At 36.8% G+C, this 17,269-nt stretch overlaps 1 protein-coding gene across 1 annotated transcript in view; it reads left to right on the plus strand.

Annotated features, from left to right (window-relative positions):
* The window catches only part of USH1C (Usher syndrome 1C (autosomal recessive, severe)), a gene marked incomplete at its 5' end in the record, with an annotated part of 34,591 nt that overhangs the window by 11,356 nt on the left and 5,966 nt on the right, over positions 1-17,269 (plus strand). The window contains 6 exons of the mRNA XM_010189012.1: positions 339-388; positions 2,259-2,411; positions 2,788-2,904; positions 4,737-4,985; positions 8,554-8,673; positions 14,119-14,181. Of these exons, the coding sequence (XP_010187314.1) occupies positions 339-388; positions 2,259-2,411; positions 2,788-2,904; positions 4,737-4,985; positions 8,554-8,673; positions 14,119-14,181 (752 nt within the window). The remainder of the gene's footprint in view (positions 1-338; positions 389-2,258; positions 2,412-2,787; positions 2,905-4,736; positions 4,986-8,553; positions 8,674-14,118; positions 14,182-17,269) is intronic.

A 17,269-nucleotide genomic window follows, 5' to 3' on the forward strand; every position in this document is an offset into this window, starting at 1 on the left:
GAATACCTGTTTCGTTTTAAGAAGCCTTGTGAAAACTAGTGTAAAGTAGGACTGTAACCATAGAAACCTTAGCAATGCATATGGCTGTATGGTTCTGGATGAAGATTACTTGTTGGATTTGCTTTGCTTAACATAAAATGTGTATCAGCAAAATAAGAGTAACTTGTGACTGGCACAATTGATCAAGAAGTCATCTAAGAACTTGTCTTGTAATATTGAACCTTTGTGTTGTACCTTCAAATAAAATTTAATCAGTTACATGTATCAGCACAGATTGATCTGAATCTGAACCAGCCTTTGACTTTTCTTCAAAAAACTCTTCCTTTACCTTTTTGTAGCTTTTGGATGGTTTTATCGGTATGAAGGAAAATTTCCTACAATTCGCAAGGTACAAAGTTTGATACGTGAATTTGTTTGCTGTGCATTTCAATTCTAATTCCTCTCTTTCCTTCTTCTTCCTCTCTGGTATTACTAGACATTATTTATACTTTAATGCATCTTTTTTTTAAATATGCACAACTTAAAATGTGTTTGGGATGCATCTACTTAAGAGTTTGTCCTTTTGAATACCTTGGACTTTTTGAGTCCTGCCAGCTGTACTTTGCATGTCAGTACTTTGCAGAAGGTGTTCAGTACAGGTAGGAAGTGCATGTCTTTATGTTCTCCAAAAGTCCTCAGAATAATGTTTAAAAAAAACCCCACAAATAAACAAACAAACAAAAAGACCAAAAAACCCCAAACCCTACAGAGACAAAAATTCTCTGAGAACCAAGGATGCAGTTCCTGGTTATACCTTTGCAAATGTCTCAGTAAGAGCAGTGCTGAAGGCAAAAGGCTTCTAGGCATATACATCTCACAGAATAGGGAAAAAACAATTGAAAATCTCTAAGCTTGATGAAATACTTTTGTTTCTGTAGAGTTGCTGCTTGAGTGTTGCAATTTCCAGTTATTAGAGTTTCAAATACTTTGTTCCTGTTGTTGCTTTATTCTCTTTATTTCTTTCAATGTGTATTAGCCATATTCTAGTGGTTTTGTGGTTGTATTGTGTGTTTTGTTGTTTTTTGGGTTGGTTTTTTTTTGTGATGGCTGATGGTAATTAACTGAAGTCAAAGACTATCTGTCTCCTGAGAGATGAGGGATACAATCCCTCTCTGACAAGGTCAGGATTGTATCTGACAGGTGTAGTGTTTGTGTCACCTTTCCAGACTCTTTAACCTTCTGTGTGGACAGAAAATGCATATTCTCCTCAATAGAGAATAGGAAGTGGTGGTACATTCTGATACCATTTTGTACTGCTAGCGACTGTAAATCATCATGGATCTGTAATTTGTGTGAAAGTCAGTACAGTTGGGATTTCTCCCTGAAAAGTCTAAATATGTGTAATAAGTGGCCAGTTGCTCTTCCTTTTTTCTTTTTGTTGTATAGAAGGAAAGCATGGGCTTTCAAATATGAACTAGGCCCTACCAGTACAAACGGAGAGGGTAGTGGAAGTGAGATGAAGTTGAAGCAGAAATAAGGAGCAGAATGCATTTAGAAGTCAACAGGAACAGAGGATCCAAAAAGACTGTAGTTTTTCCCTTTGGTTGTATTTTTAGAGTTGCTTTGTGCTGTAGTAGTTCACTCATGTGAGTAGACTTTATCCAGTGCTTGTAGGAGCTACTTGGTCTTCATTATATAGTGTTCTTTCCTGGGAGCAATTCAGTTTCTGCACTGATCTAAGCCTTTCCTTTGTAATTGCTTATTTTGGTTATATTAAGGCATGCAATGCTGGTTTTAGGACATATGCATGAAGATGTTTTATGCGTAGATTATTCACATCTTCCTTTACATGAGCATCTGTCACCTGAAAGCAGTCAGTCTTGTATTTATATAAACATGCCAGAACAGAGAGATGGCAAATCAAGGCCTAACCAGAACTGTTTGACTATTCAAACTTTTGTAAGGGGCCTGTGTGCCCTAATGTTTTAACTATGCAGAGGAGCAAAAAAGTTGAATTGTCCAATCTTTTCCAACTTATGTTAATGTGCAAAGGCCCTCCAAATAAGGTATAATTTCCTGCAAATTTCTGGGGAAGTGGACTTTATATTTTCTTTTAAAAAAACATCCCCAAACTTGCACAGTCTGTAATTAAATTTTCAAGGCAGGCACTCATGTACGGAGCTTGAAGTTTGAAAAGCTTTTAGCTGATGTAAAAATCTGTTTAACTAAAACCAAAACAAACAACAACAAAAAAACCCCAAACCACCAAAACTTCCCAGAAAGGGAAAGAACGAAAGAAATCAAAAAGTGACAGTCTGTGTGAACAGAAGAAGAATAAAAAGGAAATGGAGTTTGAACAAAAACTTGCCAAAGAGAAAGAAGGAATGTTGGAGAAAGAAAAACAACTGAAAATAAATCGTCTTGTGCAAGAGGTATGTTGTTCTTCTATCAAGTGCAAAATTATATTGAAAGAAAATTAGCCGAATCCTTAGTGGAATTATCATAGCAGTACACTTGTTTAATTATGTCAAAGATAATGGAGTTATAAATGATAGCTGTTTCACTGCAAAACTGTGTTCCCACATTTGCTTGCTTCTATTGTCAGTTTTTGCCCAAATAAGGATATCTCTAGAGTTAATGAGTGTCCATGTGGAGTGATGAATTTAATGAAAGACAGCAAGATAGGAAATAATTCTCAAAACCATAATTGTTTTTTAAACTAATGTAAATGGCATTTCATACTTTTGAAGCATATTTGTATTATAGCTATACCTATAACCTTTTTCATGCACTGATGTTATGGCTAAGGTGTCTGAGACAGAAAGAGAAGACTTGGAAGAATCAGAAAAGGTGCAGCACTGGGTGGAAAGACTTTGTCAGACACGGTTAGAACAGATTTCTTCTGTGGAGAATGAGTCTCCTGAGGTAAAATTCTGGCTTCTTCATATTTTGCATGATCTCAAAATAACTCACTAGTTTTCTCCTAACAGCAACAGGTTTTACCAGAGAAAAATCTGTCTTGATCTTTCCCTCATAGTCTTCGTTCTATGACAGAGGAAAAAATGTCAATACTTGATGAATTACAATCTATAGCACTTGCTATTCCTATATTTTACAGATTTTTAAAAAAATTATTATTATTTAAATGAGCTTTTTATTTTGTCCTGTCTAAGTATGTTATCACCACAAAATTAACAATTTTATTAGCTTGTGGGCTTTATTTTATTGGTCTAGGTAGGACATACTATCAATAATAAAACTGAGACTAGAATACCCAGTCATTTTTTTTAGTATCCTGTGCAAATAAGAACGTCATTGATGATGAGCTCTTGGATGCTTTCTTGCATTGCATGTAATAAAGGTACAGGCTGAGAAAATGACAAAAAGATATGAAACTCCTGAAGAATAGGATTTGGTTTTCTGCTTTAAGTGAAGAGAGTTGCAGATAGTGATTGTGCCTTAGAGCCTGATGGTTCTAGATGTGGAGTGAGGCTTTCCCACCATCCTGCTGCTCTGGCTTTCTTCCAAGCACAGCTGCTTTCAAGAGGAACACTGCAATCTACTGAACTCCCCTGGGATCCCCAAGAAATTGCAATCACAAAGGGGACCCTTGGGGAACACTCGCACATGAATTTCCTTCTGGTCAATTTGAAGCAGCTCTGAAAAAAGCAGCTGGTCTTCTGTTCTTTCTGGTCTCAGGCTCAGGTCCATGTGGCTCCTCAGTGCAGTTCTCTAGGGCAGTGGGATGATTATGCTGCGTTTTCTCTCACTGCTACTCTTATCTTTGTCCCCCTTACTTTGTAAAGTAAGAGGGAATGTTGCAGATTGAAATCACTGTTGTATCTATTACAATTCTTCTATTCAATCAATTAAACTCACGTAAAACACAAAACCAGAGTGCTTCTGAGGGATAGATGCAGCTGAACAACATACAGGTAACATAGACTTGAACTGCTACTTGGATACAAGAGCAGTCAGGATGTCTTGACCTCTGCCAAAGACAAACCTAGATTTTAATACCAAAGGGCAAGTGTGGCAGATAAGGAAATCCCAAATCATGTCAACAGAGATACCCACTTGAGGTAAGTATTATCATATTAAACTAAGATGCATGTGTCTGTAGGGCAGCTCATCTCTTTAGCATTTCACCACCTGAGTTTACAAAATAGCAAAATGAAAGAATATGAACTGGATTTTCTTAAATACCTCAGTGTGATCACTGATAAAAGAAATGTTACCAACTCTGCAGCATATGTTAATGCCTTCTTCACACACCCAAAATTATTTTTTGGGTAAGCTGCTCATTATATTCAAAATCTGGAGTTTTGGCCCCACAATGGATCTCGTGCTGATTAACAGAAATTAGAAGGTCCAGAACCACCTGAGGATCTGAATTTCATAGCACCCTAAACTTTTTCTTTTAATAGCTCCTTAAGATTACTTCTCCCTCTTGTATTAATGTCTGATTATGTTTACACCAGACTCTAGGCCCTTTCCCTTTGTTAATGATATGGAATTTCATGGCCCATCTTCAATTTCTTTCCTTTTATATAACCACCTGTGCAAGGAACAATTCCTACTTTCTCTTCATAAGAGCTAGAGAGACAAGAATTGTGTTATCTGTGATTTATCCTATGATTTTACCTCCAGAAGACTCCATGCAGGTTTTTTTGTGGAGATTTTTCTTTTCTTAATTTCTTCAGAGCTGTTGCAGGCAGATGTACTGTTAAGGCAGATTTCTGTTCTGTTGCACATAGTTGGCAAGTGGACGTCCTTCTGCTTCTCCTTCTGCCACATCAATGCGGCGTTTTGCCGGTGGCCTGCAGCTTCATACCACCGATCTTGACGATATAAACTTAGATGAAGTTGACAAGCCTAAACAACGTGTGGCACTGCCTGCGCCACCACCCCTCACTGTTACTCCAGCATCATCAGCTCATCCACTTCCTACATCAAATGTCCCGCTTACAAGAGGTCCAGCCCTTGCAGTAACACCAGCTTCCCAGGTGACCTCATGATCTGTTTGGATGCATGCACCCCCACCATTCCCCTGCCTGGTCTCTTTCCCCTGCTCCATCACGCACTTTATGCATTGAATCTGCCTATCTGCTATATGCAATGTTAAAAGAAGCAATGAGATGGTTTCATTGTTTCATAGTAGTGAATGCAGTCCACAGGTAATTTTATTTTAATTATTACTAAATTTAAGTAGAGAGGGTTTTCTCTCTTCTCCCTGCATTGTAACCCTACCACATGCAGGTACCTTGGGCAGAATGTATCAGATAGAAAGACAATTTGGAGTTAAGTGTTTAAAGATTTAAAAATAAACAAAATACCAACAAAAAAGTCAAAAAACAATGGCAGACAGCCAATTGAATTCATAGTTATATTTGAGAAGAATATCTGTGTAGTGAAAGTGACTTTTGAAAGTGTTCTTAATATGTCATAAATTGCTTTGTTAGGCAAGAAGAGTGGACAAAAAATTGGCTTAAAATGAGCAGCTCAAACTTCTAAAACCTCAACACAGTACAAATTACCAGTAAAATGCTGATAAATGAACAAGAGTTGTTAATCAGGTTTCACCTTTTTTTGGACACATGGAAGTTAGGGATTTAACTGAGAAAATGGTCTGACTTTCTCCTTGTTACAATCTCAGTCCAAAAGATCAAATAGATGAAATCTTGTGCCATGTTTCACTTTAAGAGAGAAATAGCAACTGTTTCATCATAATTCCCTTTGCTAAGGGCAGTTGTTTCATCATAACCCCCCCCCCCATGCACTCATTTTTATGGCAAAAGATTCTTGCTTGTTTTGTACAGTAGAAGAGGTTCCCATGTGGTCACTTCTTTCCTACAGTTTTCTGCATGGATTGACTGACTTTGTTGATTTAAATTTTTTTTGCACGTTTAATTAGATATACTAGACTTTGCTTGTGCATAGTTCTGGTTGGAGTGGGGAAGGACATGCAAATTAATAATGAAAAACTGGCAGATTATTTCTGCGTGAATAATTGCCTTAATGTGAACTATGAATCTCTTCTTATCAATTTAAGTAGACCTCTGATAGTGTTTAATCTATATGGTTTATGTGTCTGGAGTGCCAAGAATGTGCTATACCCACTGAAATGGAGGTGTCAGGTGCTCCTATGGATAACAGGTTTCCCAAGTTATTTGCAGAATGATGTGAAATGTCACAAGTGTACAAAATACTAGCAGGAGAAATACATTCTCCTAACACGATTTGAAAGTATTCAGATAAAAGAAGTAATACAAGAACTGCCATGCTGGATCTGACCCTAAACCCACATATTCCAATATATGTTTCTGTCAGGTTTTCACTGCTAGATGCGTTGAAGAAAAGAGGTTAATAATGGAAGAAAAATGCATCAGGCAACAACAACAACAAAACCTTTTCTTTCAAAAATGCCAATTTTCACTGGATATAATTAGTTTATATGAGGAAAGAACTAAGCTCTTAATGAAGTATTAATACTGAGCCAAAGCTGCTTTGTTTATAAGTAGATAACCCAGTATTCCTGATGTGGTTTCAGACGTGGAAGGAAAATCAGAAGCTGGAGAGTTTATCCTTGCTTTTTAAAAAGTCAATTTTTAACATCACAGATAAGTAGAAGCAGTGTATTTATTCTTCAGCAATAAAAGGCCTTGTGTTTATGCCTGCTGCAGCCAAAAATAAGACAACTATTGTTCTATGAATTTACTTTTCTAGTATTACTCAAACTGGTAAATCTTCTCAATGTTGCAGTTGTTTTTTTTCCCCTCAGATAGTTTAATTTCCAATTCAGCTTGAACAAATACCTGACAAAAGGAATAAAATCCTGTCCAATACATTCTTGGCAACTAACTATTTAAATATCTGGTATAAATTGTATCCGTTCCTCAAAATTATTGTTTATATATATACTTTATATGAACCTGATACTAAGTCTGTTTAGGGACTAAGTCTGTTTACAACTGTTTAGGTTGTAAGAAACACCTCCCATGTCGGCAAAGTATCTCCTGTGTCAAGCAATCCACTGGTATGTCATGTGTTGTTAATACTGACTGTAGTTTTACAAAATTCCCATGTATTGCTAATGTCAAGGAAATGTCAAGGGTTTGACTCTGCATGGCTAATTTATTTAAATTTAGCACTTGCATTCATGTGTGTGGATCCATTGCTGTGTTACAAGATACCTAATATCAGGTAGTGGAAGTGACTCCTTATGGTCTGAGGACTTCATATTTCAACACTTCAGCAACATATGGGTCATGTTTGCAGGGTTTGCATGTTTGTATGTTATAGAGCATATACTTTGTTCATCTATCAAGACAGACAAAAGGAGGTAGGACCAAACTATGTTTTAAACATAATGGATGCTAAGAAGCAAGCTTTCTTCTCAGAAGAACCAACATTTGATTGATAACTCTTTGCACTGATTTTGATTCAGGAAGGCCAGATGCCAGGTTCCCCCAATTTGAAACACTCTAGAAATGTCTGTCTCTAAATTGTGCAACTCCAGGAGAAATCATCCAGTTCCAGTGCAACTTTAACAAGTTGATTTCTGTGAACCTGCTGATTCTTCTAAGATCAGAAGACTTAACGATACGATATGTTTTGCAGTGTGGAACAACATTAGTTGAGGGATAACCACAGGGACTTTCAAAGATCTGGTTCCAAAACTTTTTCTTAAGTTATTTAAATAAAGAAAATAAAAAAAGACAAAAACCAACCCTCAAATTCCCATATTAAAAGAAAAGAAAAAAACCCCAACAAACCAAAGGGCTTAACTTATTTGCTGGTATCAATTAAAATAAATTCAGAAGATACAGCTTCTGCTATATGAGTGATATCTGGAATGCATAACATTTCTTATGAGAAACATTGATAAGAGGGTCCTGAGAGCTGCTGAGGTTAAGCCGGAAACTAAACCCATGGGGCTCAATTTTGAACTCTTTTTCTTAAATAAAACTCTGCTTGACATCAGTGGGAGTTTCGACTGAGTAAGAAGCATACAGTCAGGTTAGTATGTGCTGGATGATTAGGTCTCGGATGCCTCTGCGTATCTGTACTTTGTAGAGTCAAGGGTGGGCAATTAGCGTAACTAACCCTTGCTCTTAATTCATGATAAGTTAACTTAAAATTCTTTATTGAAAGCTGATCACTGCAATCCTGGTGAATTACATATTAAAAGATCTGTTTAGCCATAGATCAGTTAAAACCTCATTTCAGGTTCACTATGTTCTTACACTCAGCTTTAGCATTTTTCCCCCCTGAAGTTTCTCATTCAGTTCATTGCCTTTATGGGATAAATGCCAAATTTAGGGATGAGATTTTTTTCCATAATCTTGCTGGTGAAGTCAGAGTTTAGGGGGAAAAAGCTACTATTTGGATGCAAGAGAAATTATGTCTTGGTTTGTTTACTCTGTAAATCTTAAAATAATTTCATAAGCCTTTGGTTGTATTAGTGTCATTAAATTCATTACCAGAAACTGTTTGTATTGTGGCATCTTGGTGAAATGATGGATTTGCACAGACTATGTTGCGAATTGTAATTTTCTTAAATTAACCCCATAGCAACTTGCACCAAGTCCACCTACCCAACGACATCCAGGGGTACCAATAGTCTCTAAACCAGTCATGCTGCATCCTGACCCAAACTTTATGACCAGGCCAACAATCAAATCAGAGGCCCTGGTAAGCCTTTTAATGTTCTTTTTCCAAGTGCTACAGTACTGTGGGATTTGTTGTTGACTTGTCCTCGAAGAATCAGTGCTTGTCTTCTTTTCTGCTAACTAAAATTCATGTTATTTTTCAAATGTTCGCTAATGGTAAGTACAAAAGGGTATTCTTCCATTTTTTTTCATTAATTAAGAATCACTCTTAGTGACAGTTTTTGTACTGGGTTGCATAATTCCTGGGCAGTGTAGAACTTTAGACTCTATAGATCTTGTTTTTCATTTATTCACATGCTGGTTTGTAATTTTATAAGTTCTAAATTCCTTTGTCAGAAACCACATAGTAAAAATAAATTATGCTATATTTTTCCTTTGTAGATAGTCATGATCATACTTGAAATGTAGATATATAACTCATAATTTCATTTCCAGAGAAAAAAAGTGCATTGTTGTATCTTAGCCTCCAGTATACTGGCCATGCAGTGCTACTGCAAAGTTGTCTCACAGATTCTTTTTCTTCTTTCTTTTCCATTTCTGTTTCAAGTGTAAATGAAGAAAAAACCTTTAAGCTAAATATTTTAGGACCAACCATGTTGCACCTTTGGGAATTGTGATATATGAGGGAAAGTGATCCAAGGCTTACTGGAGGGGAAAAAAACCCAACCAAACAACAAAACCCAAAAACCTGCTCTGACAGGTGATAGCTCCCAAATGACAGTCATCAGAATTAATCTTAGATAGCTGATGGATCAATTAGTATTTATTCTTGAAGGTCATCATGATTTATGCTGTTACAATTAGAATAGTGTCTGTATATGCATGTGTGAGGACGTGTGTATATGTATACTTATATGAGCAAGGCAGTGTATTGCAACGTGAACTTTTTAAGAGATGGAAAATACATCACATTTGCATTTCATAGAATCAAAAAATGGCTTGGGTTAGAAGGGACCTTAAAAATCACCTAGGATCATCTAGTTCCAACCCCAGCAGGACAACCTGTTCCAGTGTCTCATCACCTTCATAGTGAAGAATTTCTTCCTAATGTCTAATCTAAATCTGCCCTCTTTCAGTTTGAAACCATTACCCATAATCCTATCACTATCTACCCTTGTAAAAAGTCCATTCCTATTGTTCCTGTAGGCCTCTTTCAGGTACTGGAATGCTGCTGTAAGATCTCCCCAGAGCCTTCTCTTTTCTAGGCTGAACAACCCTAACTCTCTCAGCCTGTCTTCAGAGAGAAGGTCCAGCCCTCTGATCACCTTTGTGGCCCTCCTCTGGACTCACTCCGACAGGTCTATGTCTTTCCTATGTTAGGAGCTCTGGAGCTGAACACAGTACTCAAGGTGGGATCTCATGAAAGTGGAGTAGAGGGGGAGAATCACTTTCCTTGATCTGCTAGTCATGCTTCTTTTGATGCAGCCCAGAATACAGATGGCTTTCTGGGCTGCAAACAGACATTGCCAGGTCATGTTGATCTCCTCATCAACCAACACCCCCAAGTCCTTCTCCGCAGTGTTGCTCTCAATCTGTTCTCGGCCCAACCTGTATTTGTGCTTGGGATTGCTTTGGTCCATGTGCAGGACCTCGTACTTGGCCCTGTTGAACTTCATAAGGTTTGCATGGGCCCACATCTCAAGGTCCCTCTGAAGGGCATCCTTTCCTTCCAGCATGTTGACCGCACCATGCAGCTTGGTGTCGTTGTCAGACTTGCTGAGGGTGTTCTCAATCCCACTGTCCGTGTTGCTGACAAAGATGTTAAATAGTACCACTCCCAATACAAACCACTCTGGAACGCCACTCGTCAGTAGTGTCCACTTGGACATTGACCCATTGACTGCAACTCAGGTAGATGATGTCAGTTGTTCTTCCCTTGTCCACCAGGGCTGTAACCCCATTGTAGAAGGTCACTGAATTTGTCAAGCACAATTTTCCCTCCGTGAAGCAGTGTTGGCTGTCACCAAACACCTCCTTATTTTCCATGTATCTTAATGTAGTCTCCAGGAGGATAAGCTCCGTGATCTTGCCATGCACTGAGGTGAGACTCACTGACCTGTAGTTCCCTGAGTCTTCCTTTTTCCCCTTTTTAAAAATGGATGTTATGTTTCCCCTTTTCCAGTCAATGAGAATTTCACCAGTCTGCCATGACTTCTAAAATATAGTGGTTAGTGGCTTAGCAACTTCATCCACCAGTTCCCTCAGGACCTGTGGATGCATTTCATCAGGTTCTGTAGACTTGTTTATAAATTTTATTAATTATAAGCTTATGCTCTATCTGACAATAAATCATGGGCATGATATTCCTACCTGCCTTTCATTGAAATGGGATGGATTTTTTTGTCATTTTCTCCTTTAATAATTTAGATACTCTGGATCCTTTATTTTACCATTTACAGTTTGAAAAATTTTAGTGATACTTAGTAACCAGTTTTCCCACAGACATAATTGTCTGGAAACTTCTATATTATAAAGTTATTGAAATAAAAAAAAAAAGGCAGTTTTTATAAGTTGCTCAAGAGAAGACAGGTACACAAAATAAAAATAGTTTCAAATCCCTACAGTGTAGATATTTCCTTCAGTTGTAGACATTGGAGCTTTGGAGCTTTTGTTTTGGTTGTGTTCAGTAATTCAGCATCTCTAAGCAATTTGAAATTCCTTAGGGGAGGAATGAAAAATCATAATCTGCACTTAATATAATCTAGCTCTTGAAAATAAATAACTGGTGTGCAAATATAAGTTAGTTTGCAAAACTGATAATACTCTTATGTGTGATCAGACAGCCCTGGTAAGAATGGAAAATGTTGCTTGTGTTTTTTCTTACTGACTGCTTACAATTAGTTTGAGAAATTGGCAATAAGATCCATCTCTCTAGGGAAATTTCTTATGATTTGTTATGCATGCATGCACATTTTCTAAATCACAGGTCTGCTAAAATGTTTCAGATGACAATCATCTTCATTCCCAAAATACCTTATGTTAGTTGGCAGGTCACAGTTTCAGTGGGAGCAATATTCTGGTAGGACTTTGAGAGAAACATAGGTCTATAAATTGGTTTTGTAGACCCATCACCTTTTACAACTTAATGCACTAAAAAGTATTCATTGTGGTTGCAATGAAGTCATGGTAGTGTGTGGAGTAAGACTTGTGTGGACACCAAAGTAAAGAGGGAACCAACTTCTATTAGTTAAAAACATGAATTATAATTTATTTCATCCAGCAGTGATTTTTGTTTGTTTGTGAGGGGGAGATCCTTATTTACGTCAGTGGTTCAGATACAGGACTGGTTCAGTTTCTCTTAGTGAAGAGAAATATCGCCAGAGGCAAAGTATCTTTTGCTACCCTATTTCTTGTCTTGCTAGATTTCACAAATCTTATGGAACTCCAGTCCTTATGTCTTGATACGACGAAATGCACATAATTCCTTCTACCTTATATTTATCTGAATTTAGTTGTCCTGAGTACCAAACTCTAGAAGTTGATCTTGATGGATTTACTTGATTGAAACAACTAATGAAGTGAGCATATACTTGAACAATTCACTAGTAAAGAAGATAAAATCATGACCATGAGAATAAAGTAAAAATGCAAGAATGGGTAAAGCGTTCCTGTTACCTGGGAGGTAGTTGGGCCAGATAGAAACAATTAAGTCTCTATTGTGGCTTAAGTCTTCATATTAACTGAATTCAGGTCAGAATTCCTAGGACTTTTAACAGTTTGTGAAAATGAAATTATTTTCATCTACAAATAGGGAAATGATGGGCGAGGATTAAACCTTGAATGCCTATGGCTGCTCTGGGTCAAAATCATTGTGAACCGTTTGTCTCTGCTGTACTAGAGTGAATTGCAATACACTTGTGGCAAAGCTAATGAAATTTTGGCTCAGAGAACAGGAGGGGATTGTAATGATTTAGTGGTGGGGTTTTCAGATAAATTAAACCAACATGAACATTAGTCTGTGTTCTCTCAGCTATCACAAACAGTTCTGTTGTGTTAGAAGACGTTGATCCACTTGCTGCTTTTAAAAGTTTTTCCTCCCTCACTCTTTTGTGGTTGGATGCAGCATTTCTGAAAGGAAGAATGAATATTTAAGCTTTCCTCTAATTTGCAAGATTTGAAGCCTGATTCTGCAGGATTGGAGTCAAGACACCTGAGATAGGTGCTTAGTGTGTAGTAAGATGTATGATGGTTGGACATTTCAGTTACTGTTGGCCATAGCTATACCAAAAGCATCTGTGTTGAAAAGGAAATATTTTTTTCTAAGTGGCTGAAGAGGGACTGAGGAGTTTTGTGAAAATGTTGCCAGACTTGCCCAAAAGTCTTTCAAGACAAAAACTCTGTCTTTGTATTAATTAAATGCAGACCATAAATCTTTCATTAACTCAAGCACAGATATACTTTTGCAAATAATGGTATGACTGTAGGACACTCATAGAAATCAGTAGTGAAACTGCTATATAATAATGTGTTTTAAAGTGCATTGAGTTTGGAAATGTAAATACCATAGTTTAGTCTGTAGAAAGTTGTTCTTGTTTCAGAAAACTCAAATACATTACCTGATTTGATGCAGGGTTTTGAGTGGAGGCTGGAGAGATGTGAGGAGTGTTTTGAATACATTTTTTAGCCCATTTTATTTTTGAAAATTTTTGTAACATAGTAAGAGGTTCTGTATTTTAAGTGGTTCCAAATGACAGCGTACCATTTTGTTAATGCACTGGAAGTGAAAGAAAAACAGAATCAACATGAGATTAAAATTATTGAAGCAAAACACAATAAAATAAAATCCATCAGTTATTAACCAATATTGTGACATTACCTGTAGATACTCAACCTGAAGCATTATGACCTAGAAAGAAGTCACTTAAATTCAAGAGGAATTTTTTCTTAATGTAGAGTGAACCTGTACTAGTAATTGGTATTTAGGTAATTACTTCTTTCAGGATGAGCCCAAATAGATGTATCTTTTCTTTCAGTTTATCAACTTCATGAGGAATTTAATTTTGGAATTCATCTTTCAGTATAGGATATCCCCTGCTAGAAGAGCAAATCTTAAATGTATAACATATATTTATCATGACTTTTCAATATAATGGAAATTACTTGTCTAGCATTTTGTCCATGATATTTTCAGGTTTTTTTTTTTAAAAATCATGGAGAAGACTTCAGCGCTATTCTGTAGAAATTAGGGATAAAAGGAGTAATGGAAAATATTTTTAAGAGACCCTGTGGTATGGAAATGTGCATTATTTATGTAATTTCTCTGGAATTCTTAACTCTTTGTATTCATTTCTATTTCACTGTGTGTGTTCTCTCATTTTGAAATGGTATAGGAAAAAAGCACTAATAAGTGCAAGTGTGATTCAAACCCTAGAAGAGCAAAAAAAGCAGTGAAAGTATTTGTGAGTAGATGATACTTATTTACAGCAAAAAGTTAATATCTGGTTTGGCAATTTTCTTTCTTTTGCAGCCACAAGAGATGTTTAAAAGGATGGTGGTTTACAATTCATCATTTAGATCTAACAAAAAACAAGTAAAATAACATTTTTTCCATGTTTTGTGTGATACTTCTTGTTTTGACTGATCAGATTTAAACCTTTCCTTTCTAATCCTGTTGCTCAGTTTCTAAAACAGAGGATGCAAGGCAGCAGTAGTGCATGAAAACTGCTAGTCTTTGTAAACTTTCAGTGTGTGCCTGTGGTTCCTGCTAGTATATAGAGATGAAGAATGAGAACATAGTAAATCCTTCTGGTTGATCCGTCTGTGAGTACATATATGATTAGTGCAGTCTTTAAGATAGTTGAACACTGGTAACTGGTCTGATACTGGCAATTTTTTAATAAGCATATTCCTAAAGTTTCCCTGTTTCCTTTAGTCTCCGTTGCAATATTTTTCAGTCATAAAATATTTCCTTAGTTTAACAAATAGAGCTATAATCATAACACAGTTACTAGTGGCAAATCAAAGGATCTGGTGGTGGGAAGCATTTATTCATATAGCCTTTCTGTGTTGTGTAGGGTTTTTTTGCTCTATTACTACTTTTATTGCTTTCCTCTGTCATACGGATTTCATCTTTTCCTCTTTGGTTGACTTTGGTTCAATAGATGGTACCTTGAAGAAGTGAACTTTGTGCTTAACTTCTCTGCTGCTGCTAAATTTATCAGTTTCAGTGCAAAACACTTAACTTAAATGCCATATTATATGAAAATGTTGGCACACAGTTGCGAGTTCACAGTGTGAGGTTTTGAGTAGTAAAACAGTAGGATTAATAATTACTTTTTTCTTTTGATCAGTTTCAGTCTGAAACTAGAAGGGAAAACTGGATTTGACTGAGACAGATGGAACTTTGAGATTTTTCAGTTGCCATTAAATGTTGACAAGTTATATATACATAAACTGTTTATATATATATAAAACTGTTGACTGTTTATATAAAACAGTTGTGTTCTCAGCATGTGTAGTTTTCTTGGAAAAAATTGTTATATCTGGTTATGGGTTTCTCTTTTAATTCTTTTTTGTTTATTTCAGTCAAGTCTCAATTGCTGTTGACTATTGATGCTAGAAACATCAGTGAGCAGCACCATTGGCTTATGTGCTTATGGGGTTTTTGGTTTGGTTTGGGTTTGGTTTTCTGTTTTTTTTCCCTATTTTTAAGGTAGTAACTTCACCTTTCATCTAGAAGTCCAGAGAGACAGTTGTTTCAGTGCAATCAAACATTTTAATGTTCCAGATTCTACTGATGTTCAGTCCTATGAATGTTATTTTAAGTTAAGAAAAGATTAGAATGATCTTAAGGATGAGAATGGTTTTATCTCTTTCACCTGGGGTGTCCTGAGTGTGGGAATGTAGGCTTAGCACTGTTGTTTCCAGACAGTGTGACTTGGTTCATTAATCCTTGCTTGGATATGGGGTGCACTCTCTGCTCTCAAAATTTGTGATGCCCATTTCTGGGAAGATTTATTAGAGTTCAGCAATGTCTTAATTGTATCATAGCTCTATTTGTACATTATTGGATTCAAATCATATCACTTCTTTGCTTGCAGGTTTTTTGTTGTGGGATTTTTAGGTTAGGGATTTTTTTCCTGTTTAAAAATTATTTTCCCAGGATAGCTTTCATTAAGGGCAACATCTGTTTTTCATGAGCGCGACCTGGGACAAAGAGTTCAATGACTTCCTTTAGATTACATAATGAATTAGTGTCTTGGCCAAGGCTGAAGTTCTTTCCTCTAAGTTCCTTACTCCAAGGCCATAGATGTCTACTGCAGCCATGATTCCAAAGGTCAATATAAATTCAGCTATTCAAGCTATTAGTTGTTTAGATAGATTACATTATAAAGTGTTTCTCTTACAGTATTAGTAAAACTATTCATAATATTAATACACTTTGTAAATGAATGCATGATGGTTTTTTTTCCTTCAAGATGAAATTCTAACCTCACTGAAGTCTGTGATCAAATTTCCATTTATTTAATTCCTTTAACTTAGCAGTTAATAAATGTAATGTAACCCATGCTAATTTAAATGCTAAAGAAGGTCTCTCATGTTCCTATTCCCAAAAGATGTTTTTTATACCTATTTCCCTATGGAAAAAAACAAAAACAACAACAAAAAAAATCCAAACAAAACAACACTTGTGGCAGTAAGCAGAAATTCTGCAGCTGTGTTGTGAAGATTTAGCTCTCTGGAGCGTAAGGAGACAAAGTCATGCTTCAACCCTTCTGTCTCAGAAGAAGACAGAAAGAGGATATAATTTGCCTAAGGTAGTCTTCTGATCTCAGGGAAAAGGTGAAGGGAGAGGCAGCCTGGAGAAAAGCCAGAGTTCACACTGTACAATTCAGTGCACCTCTGTGTAATGACTACCAGTCCATGCAAGAGTCATCAGCACCACTGTCGCACGGTCTGGATAAGTATGGTCAGACAAATGGGCAGCACTGATGCACATTTGAGGGTCTGCTGCTGCAGACCTTTGTCATAGTGCTCACAGACTTTGTCAGAGTCAGTGGTGGTAACGATGAGATCTGACCCCAGAGGATCATTCATAGTCACATCAGGATTGTACAGACAACTGAGAGAGATGATAACAGGAGGAAGCATCAGTGTTTTCTTCTGCAACTTTGTCATTTAACAGCCAGCCCTTAAAGCTACCATAGGAACCTTAGGCTGTGCATTTGATTTACAAGTGGAAAAAGGCTGATCTGAGTCTGAGAATGAAATAGACTTTGTCACCAGATGGATCCAGTAGAAAAGAGACAATAATGAATATATCAAGCCTGATCATGCACTGAACTGCTGGCCTGTGTCAGATACTGACTTGCCTGCTGTGTCAGTGAAAGGTTGTGTGGTTTTGCATTGTTCCCATATCCCCAAGTTTTTGCAGCTTGAAGCCATGAGAGAGATATAGCGTATAGGTGCCGTAGTAAAAAATTCTGTTAAGTCCTGAAGTCCTTAATTTAACACGCAGGATAAGTGCAGAGTTTTTGATAAATCTCTAGCATTGCCCATACTGTCTCACCCAGTAACTCCTAAACCTCTTCAAGAAACCAGCACCCAAACCTCATTGATTCCTGTTTGCTGACTCAGGAACTCTCATCTTTGCAGAAATGGTTACTCCCACTCTTTAC

Source organism: Mesitornis unicolor, unplaced genomic scaffold (genome assembly GCF_000695765.1).
Source record: "Mesitornis unicolor isolate BGI_N332 unplaced genomic scaffold, ASM69576v1 scaffold5440, whole genome shotgun sequence".
NCBI classification, from domain to species: Eukaryota; Metazoa; Chordata; class Aves; order Mesitornithiformes; family Mesitornithidae; genus Mesitornis; species Mesitornis unicolor.